At 44.5% G+C, this 9081-nt stretch overlaps 1 protein-coding gene across 1 annotated transcript in view; it reads left to right on the forward strand.

Moving 5' to 3' along the window:
- Window positions 1-88: 88 nt before the first annotated feature.
- Window positions 89-9081, forward strand: part of LOC137799819 (proteoglycan 4-like) — a 25663-nt gene continuing 16670 nt past the window's right edge. The window contains exon 1 of the mRNA XM_068596654.1: window positions 89-1263. Coding sequence (XP_068452755.1) covers window positions 89-1263 — 1175 coding nt within the window. The remainder of the gene's footprint in view (window positions 1264-9081) is intronic.

Here is a 9081-nt window from a genome sequence, read left to right on the forward strand (position 1 = left end):
TGCTTGTGATGGATGATCGTTCATAAACATCTGCTTCCTCCAGATTAAATTAAATGAGCATGGAACGCCTGGACTAATCTGAGACATGATGTGTGGCACCACTCAGCCTTATACCACCCAGCCTTACACCACCCAGCCTTATACCACCCAGCCTTACCCCACCCAGCCTTACACAATGCAGCCTTACCCCACCCAGCCTTACACCACCCAGCCTTACCCCACCCAGCCTTACACCACCCAGCCTTACCCCACCCAGCCTTATACCACCCAGCCTTACCCCACCCAGCCTTACACAATGCAGCCTTACCCCACCCAGCCTTACACCACCCAGCCTTACCCCACCCAGCCTTACACAATGCAGCCTTACCCCACCCAGCCTTACACAATGCAGCCTTACCCCACCCAGCCTTACACAATGCAGCCTTACCCCACCCAGCCTTACACCACCCAACCTTACCCCACCCAGCCTTACACCACCCAGCCTTACACCACCCAGCCTTACCCCACCCAGCCTTACACCACCCAACCTTACCCCACCCAGCCTTACACCACCCAGCCTTACACCACCCAGCCTTACCCCACCCAGCCTTATACCACCCAGCCTTACACCACCCAGCCTTACACCACCCAGCCTTACACAATGCAGCCTTACCCCACCCAGCCTTACACAATGCAGCCTTACCCCACCCAGCCTTACACCACCCAGCCTTACCCCGCCCAGCCTTACACAATTCTTCACAGTTACCCCACCCAGCCTTACACAATGCAGCCTTACCCCACCCAGCCTTACACAATGCAGCCTTACCCCACCCAGCCTTACACCACCCAGCCTTACCCCCCCCAGCCTTACACCACCCAGCCTTACCCCACCCAGCCTTACACCACCCAGCCTTACCCCACCCAGCCTTACACAATGCAGCCTTACCCCACCCAGCCTTACACAATGCAGCCTTACCCCACCCAGCCTTACACCACCCAGCCTTACCCCACCCAGCCTTACACCACCCAGCCTTACCCCACCCAGCCTTACACAATGCAGCCTTACCCCACCCAGCCTTACACAATGCAGCCTTACCCCACCCAGCCTTACACCACCCAGCCTTACCCCACCCAGCCTTACACCACCCAGCCTTACCCCACCCAGCCTTACACAATGCAGCCTTACCCCACCCAGCCTTACACCACCCAGCCTTACCCCACCCAGCCTTACACAATGCAGCCTTACCCCACCCAGCCTTACACCACCCAGCCACAACCAGAAAGGTGTGCTTTACTCATGTGGTGCGTTTACCTCCATGTCTCCCTGCAGGCTGTCGTCATTATACAAAGTGTGAACTGTAAACGTTGCCACAGCTGTTAAAGGGCACCAAAAGTGGTTTTAACCACTAAATTAAAGGTGCTGAATAAATAAACCGGGAACAAAGAGTTACGGCATGAGAAACAGCATCATATTTTAATAATGTTAGCCATTAAGTATTCTTACTTGTACTTTACATTTCACTTGTACTTTACATGTATATTCTACAGACCATCTCCATAGTCAGTGCAGATGCACACAATTGTGTATTTGGAGTTCCTGTACCGACCCACAAACTAAAAGCTTTGACGCTTTGAAGCTTTGAAGCTTTGAAGCTGTGGCCATCATGGACGACGGCATTGCCATCTTAGCTTTTTGCAACCGGTAAATGTAAATTATATTTGAAATGCATTCTGGAATGGAGAAGTGACATATGACTCTATTAATAATTACTCTGTTCATAATAACTGTGTTAATAATAACTATGTTAATAATTACTGTGTTAATAATAACTATGTTAATAATCACTGTGTTAATAGTAACTGTGTTAACAATGACTGTGTTAATAATTACTGTTAATAATTACTGTGATCTGTCAATCACAGTAAACCGCCCTGAAGCACATTCCGCTTTATAGTGAATTTTAAACCGAATGGGATGATAATCTCCTGGAAGAACTGAAACTTGTGATTCTAAACTCATGTTTCCATGAAGTGAAGAAGAGGAAGGTCGTTTCTTCATCGACTTTATGAATCAGACTTCTCTTTGCAGCAGAGGAGTTTCCCTCTGAGGTGAACATGATGCACATTTAAAGCTCTTACGCTTTGGTTTTGTCCAAAGCTCCAGATTTTTCACCCTGGCTTTTTTTTGACTCAGTAGAAGAAACACAGAGGACAACATTTGAATTAGATCCATAACTAATGTGTTGCAGAGAAAGATCCGGTCTGACAGCTCCTCTGCGATTGAGGCCACACTGAAACTGTCTGGTAATAAAAGGGCCAGTCGGTCCACAGGGAACCAGCTCAGAGGCCTTTTCATGTGGTTTGGACTCTCCGTGTTAAATATAGGACCCCAACTCCCTGAATAAGCCATGAAATGAGGCTACCTTGTACATTTCACTTGAATGCCTCAAACTGGAACGTGGCTGACTGAAAGGCATGAAACAGGCCCAGCGAGCTTGTGAGGAGGAAGTGGGTCATTTTGCAGAAAGAACAGCTCAGCTGGCTGAGGTCATACACATCTGGTTGCATTTGAGAAAATAGGCTGGTTTGGATCTTCTGAGGGATGCACAGCAGCATCCACTCACACAGTTCCTGGAAAAAGGGTGAAGGTAATGTATTTAAGAGAAAACTAAGGGTGGGAATCAGCACTTGTATGTGCTGCTCTCTCAAAAAGCATTTGATCCAGGCCATCAGGACAGGAAATGTTAGCAGTTGCTCCATTACCACCGACCCACCGTTGCCAATATACAACTGTAATGGAACATTTATTTTTCCTGTTGTTTTTCTTTGTGTCGGCTATTGGCCGTCCAGCCGAGCCAATGATTCTTCAGTTTCTTTCCTCCCAGGGTTTCTTAACAATGAGTCCCATATTGATATCATCCCAATTCCCTTGAGCAGCATTTGTACAAGTGGAACACATTTGCCTCTCACAGTTTAAACCGACTCTGCAGGGTTGTGTTTACAGCGAGTGGGCGTATTATGTTGTTAGTGGTACAAATTAAGGTTTTAATCTGTGGGTGGCGCTAGAGAAAAAGTCAGGAGATCAAGAAAATGTAGAATTAATTATCTGGGAAGCGTGAATGTCTGTATTACATTCTGTGCCAACCCCTCCAGTGGATGCTGAGATATCCAGCAAGAAATGTGAAAACTCTCATGTGCTTGTGGGAAAAATCACAAGGTCACCAAAGTCAGCAGGATCCAGTCATGAGAGAAACATTTCATGAAGTCAATCCAACAGTTTGAGATCTTTTAGATGAGCTGACAGACATTAGCAAATCTAAAGTCATATCTAGTCATATTCAGCTGGTAACGGCACGTCTGACTCTGTGAGACTCCAACAGATGAGTTTTATATGATGGGAAAACTAAGTGGAGGTCGTCATGCTGCAGACATAAAGACACACCGGATGTCTGTGTGGCTCTGGAAATACATGTTCCTCCATCACATCTCTCTCCAGCGAAAGTTTAAGTGCTTCTCTGATTATGTGATTATGTTCCCTAGAGAGAGAGAGAGAGAGAGAGAGAGAGAGAGAGAGAGAGAGAAAGAGAGAGAGAGAGAGAGAGAGAGAAAGAGAGACAGAGAGAGAGAGAGAGAGAGAGAGAGAGAGAGAGAGAGAGAAGAGAGAGAGAGAGAGAGAGAGAGAGAGAGAGAGAGAGAGAGGCCTTAGGGAGTGACAGGCAGACTAATATCAGGGAGAGAGACAGACATCTTTTATTCACTCGGGACCAGCGGTGAGAGGTCACATGGTACTGACTCATGTATTTTCTAATCATTCTACTTTTACAAGCCATGTCATGTAAAGTCATGTCACTCAGCCAGTGACATGCTCCTCACCGTCCAGCATCCTCTCCACAGACCACACCCGCACACAAAGTACTGTCATCTGAATATCCAGCAATGAAGAGGAGCCCATATGGAGGAATTAATCAGCCGCTCATGTTAGCATACCTATAGCTGTTAGGGCCACAGGAGTCAGACAGGAGGAGCGAGAGGGACGACATGTCGGCAGGAGCATTAATAGAACACACACACACACACACACACACACACACTGGGTCAACCTGGCTTTGCCATGAGCAACTGTGTGAGCGAGGAAACTCTACTAGCGTTATTTAATGACAGTTTACTTTCATAAACATATTACAACATGTGGGAAAGTTATTGTCTACATAGCAAGACAAGCTTATAAAGCATGATTATGTTTATGGAAATCATGATGAACATGTTCACGACATTTGACTTCACGATCATTCCCTTCACCAATCGAGTCATAGTTTGCATGGTGAGGACTCAGAAAAGGGCAAAGTCCTTACTTTTACATGCTGACTATAAAAAAACATGATTATTGCTAAAATTCACAAAAGATGCTTAGTGTCCCAGTGATCCGGCACCGTGATGAATTAGTTCAAGATCGGATGTCTTGGACAAGATGAAGAACATTGAGAAAACGTTCATGCAGGTGTGATTCAAACGATGTAGAAGTAATAATAATAATACTGATAACGCATACTCCATTTTTTACATTTTGTTTGTTTTTGCGTATTTCTGGTTGTATAATCATTTGCTTGGACGTTGTGAATCTGTCTTTGCTGTTGGGGTTACACCGCCTGCACACCACCGGGTTGGGATTAGGGTTAGGATTAGGGTTGGGGTTGGGGTTACACCGCCTGCACACCACCGGGTTGGGATTAGGGTTAGGATTAGAGTTAGGGTTGGGGTTGGGGTTACACCGCCTGCACACCACCGGGTTGGGATTAGGGTTAGGATTAGGGTTAGGGTTGGGGTTGGGGTTACACCGCCTGCACACCACCGGGTTGGGATTAGGGTTAGGATTAGGGTTAGGGTTGGGGTTACACCGCCTGCACACCACCGGGTTGGGATTAGGGTTAGGATTAGAATTAGGGTTGGGGTTGGGGTTACACCGCCTGCACACCACCGGGTTGGGATTAGGGTTAGGATTAGGGTTAGGGTTGGGGTTGGGGTTACACCGCCTGCACACTGCTGCAGCTTTTCTGGGCCTCGCAGCAGCAAACAGGAACGTTTCCTGTCTTCTACGATGAGAGAAGAACTTCTCAGGGTTCAGGATGAGGATTCTTCCAGCTGGCGGCTCTTTGTTTGATTAGTGATGCACCAACTCAATAAAGCTCTGGTGTGATACAGATACTCAGAAGATTAGGGCCCAATGTAACAGCTCCTGATATTTACTGACATTGGCACTAAAGGTCTGCTCAAAATGTGGATATGAAATCACAAATGACTGAGCATTCAGCAGCTTCCTGGCTGGAATCACTTGATTATTGCAAACAGTGATTCAAATGTGTGTACATCTCACAATGTGTACATGTGTGTACATCTCACAATGTGTACATGTGTGTACATCTCACAATGTGTACATGTGTGTACATCTCACAATGTGTACATGTGTGTACATCTCACAATGTGTACATGTGTGTACATCTCACAATGTGTACATGTGTGTACATCTCATCAATGTGTACATGTGTACTTGTGTGTACATCTCACCAACGTGTACATGTGTGTACATCTCACCAATGTGTACATGTGTGTACATCTCACCAATGTGTACTTGTGTGTACATCTCACAATGTGTACATGTGTGTACATCTCATCAATGTGTACATGTGTACTTGTGTGTACATCTCACAATGTGTACATGTGTGTACATCTCATCAATGTGTACATGTGTGTACATCTCACAATGTGTACATGTGTGTACATCTCATCAATGTGTACATGTGTGTACATCTCACAATGTGTACATGTGTGTACATCTCACAATGTGTACATGTGTGTACATCTCACCAATGTGTACATGTGTGTACATCTCATCAATGTGTACATGTGTGTACATCTCACAATGTGTACATGTGTGTACATCTCACAATGTGTACATGTGTGTACATCTCATCAATGTGTACATGTGTGTACATCTCATCAATGTGTGCATGTGTGTACATCTCACAATGTGTACATGTGTGTACATCTCACAATGTGTACATGTGTGTACATCTCACAATGTGTACATGTGTGTACATCTCACAATGTGTACATGTGTGTACATCTCACAATGTGTACATGTGTACTTGTGTGTACATCTCACCAATGTGTACATGTGTACTTGTGTGTACATCTCACCAATGTGTACATGTGTACATGTGTGTACATCTCACAATGTGTACATGTGTGTACATCTCACAATGTGTACATGTGTGTACATCTCATCAATGTGTACATGTGTGTACATCTCATCAATGTGTGCATGTGTGTACATCTCACAATGTGTACATGTGTGTACATCTCACAATGTGTACATGTGTGTACATCTCACAATGTGTACATGTGTGTACATCTCACAATGTGTACATGTGTGTACATCTCACAATGTGTACATGTGTACTTGTGTGTACATCTCACCAATGTGTACATGTGTACTTGTGTGTACATCTCACCAATGTGTACATGTGTACATGTGTGTACATCTCACAATGTGTACATGTGTGTACATCTCACAATGTGTACATGTGTGTACATCTCATCAATGTGTACATGTGTGTACATCTCACAATGTGTACATGTGTGTACATCTCATCAATGTGTACATGTGTGTACATCTCACAATGTGTACATGTGTGTACATCTCACAATGTGTACATGTGTACATGTGTGTACATCTCACCAATGTGTACATGTGTGTACATCTCACAATGTGTACATGTGTACATGTGTGTACATCTCACAATGTGTACATGTGTGTACATCTCACAATGTGTACATGTGTACATGTGTGTACATCTCACCAATGTGTACATGTGTACATGTGTGTACATCTCACAATGTGTACATGTGTGTACATCTCACAATGTGTACATGTGTACATGTGTGTACATCTCACCAATGTGCTCCAGAGATGTTTCTTTCCTTCTGAAGTTTGCTGTTCTTCATCTGAAAAGCACAAGACGTGTAAAACAGCTCTCTCTGCTGGCAAAGCCTGAAATAGTAATGATAGTAATGATGAAGAGTACCAGTAATACCAGATCACCATTTCCTTCTCCCAAACACAGTCACAGTGAGCGGCATGAAGTTTAGAGACATGGACACACACTCTGCAAGTGAAGGGAAATAGCATTTACTGATATTGTATGAGGGTAATACACGCCCGGGTGTACTCTGAACATACACGATGTGAAGAGACCATATATTTGGACATTCTACTGGAGAAAATGCAGCTACTTTAAATAAAGTTAACTGCTCGCATGTTAACCTGAATTTGTATTAGCTAGCCAGCTATTAGCCACCAGCCTCAAGGACCAATAAATCACCTGACTCCATGCACACTTCATGTCAACACATCATTCATAATAAAGATAAACAGTCTGCATAAGGACATATATTTTAGCTCCTGAAATGACAGAATATTATATAATATTTCTCTTCTTTTTCTCTCAACTGCCACCATCAGTTTAAGAAGAAAGACCGGCTGTGTAGATATTATTTTATGTCCAGAATTCCCCCCTCCAATCTTTCTTACCTCTTGTCCATCTTCCTTCATCCCTCCATCACTGGCCGCTCTGAAAGGTGTTGCCTTGATGAATTATTCAGTTTTGGCATTTAGAAATCTGTGTGTGTGTCATGTGACCTCTCACCTCGGCATGTTTTTTATCCACGAGAAGCTGTGTCCTTTTTCCAGAAGCAATACAGAAAAACAGTAACAAGAGACATCTGTAGCCGTGGAAATAAAAGGACAGGAAGGCCTGGCACTAATTACAGTAAACCGGGAACATCGGAGGAAATTGTAATTCCAAATGGATTGTTTTTAGAAGTGGAACATTTTGACAGTTAATTCCCACCTCACATAGTTGTCATGCAACTTGAGTTTTACTGCAGAACAAACTCTTCTAAATTGTTCTAAATTGTTCCACGAACGTCTCTCCAGCTCGCTCACTGAATCACTTCATTGGCGAATGATTTAAATCGTTTGCTTTCGCTGCTTTGTTAGTTTTGCAACACATACCTAAAGATTGCCAACCTGTCCCTGAAGAAAGAAAATACTTTTAAAAAGATCTCGTCACTGCTCTTTTTGCCATAACGTTGTGATTCGGTCGTCTGTGCTCGTTAATTCTCGGTTCCTGCCGTGAGAGAGGACACTGTGATGAAATACATAACCCAGTTTCTTGCAGCTTCCAATGAAAGGGTGCAGATATGATTATACCAAGTATACACACACATGCACAGGGACACACACTGTCACATGCACATATGAGTAGTGTCAGCTCTTGCAGTTCAATGACTTATCCCTCGAGAAGAATGAGCAAATGTCTTCAGGTGGATCCGTGTGTCACTAAAGACGAGACTTTACGAAGCCAGTAAGCGAATCACTGGAGGGACAGCCACCTCAAAAAACATTTAATAACTTTCAAAACACTTTAGGAACTTAATGTAAGATAATAAGTCCTGCATACCTTTTAGGAAGTGGCATCAAAGTAAGACTACAAAGTCAGAACATGTGGTGAACCCGAGCCTCCGTCCTGGGACACTGTTTCTATTCAGAGCAGAGAAGAGGCGGCTGTGAAGCTAAAGTAAGTCCAGGGTGTTTTTGTTCCGTCTTCCCCTCCAGAAGAGAGGGCAAAGGGCTAATAGCACTGAGACCGCAGGAGGCCTGAGCGACTGGAGCAATCAGAGCAAATAAAAACTGCACAAAGACCCACAGAGACGCACACACATGCTGTGAGACTCACTCACCACAGACCTCCAGCGATCCATCTGGACAGACGACTTCCTCGAGCGTCGAGGGGATGTGAGACGGTGTGAATTGAGTTTCGGGGGGGGGGGGGGGTGCACTAATGCACAGAAGTGCACACTCGCACACACGGCCCATTAACAGAATGACATTGACACCGTAAATCTAAATTACATTACTGGTGCCCTCAATCTCCATAAGGCCGAGCATCTTCTCGTCTCTACACCCTTCCTCCATTTTTCATCCCCGTCTTCTCCATCTTTAAATGCACTCACCACTCATCCACTATTCTCTTTGTTAGGAAC

The sequence above is a fragment of the Clinocottus analis genome, unplaced genomic scaffold (assembly GCF_023055335.1).
Source record: "Clinocottus analis isolate CAN_PGR_092001 unplaced genomic scaffold, fCliAna1.0.p SCAF_39, whole genome shotgun sequence".
Classification (NCBI taxonomy): Eukaryota; Metazoa; Chordata; class Actinopteri; order Perciformes; family Cottidae; genus Clinocottus; species Clinocottus analis.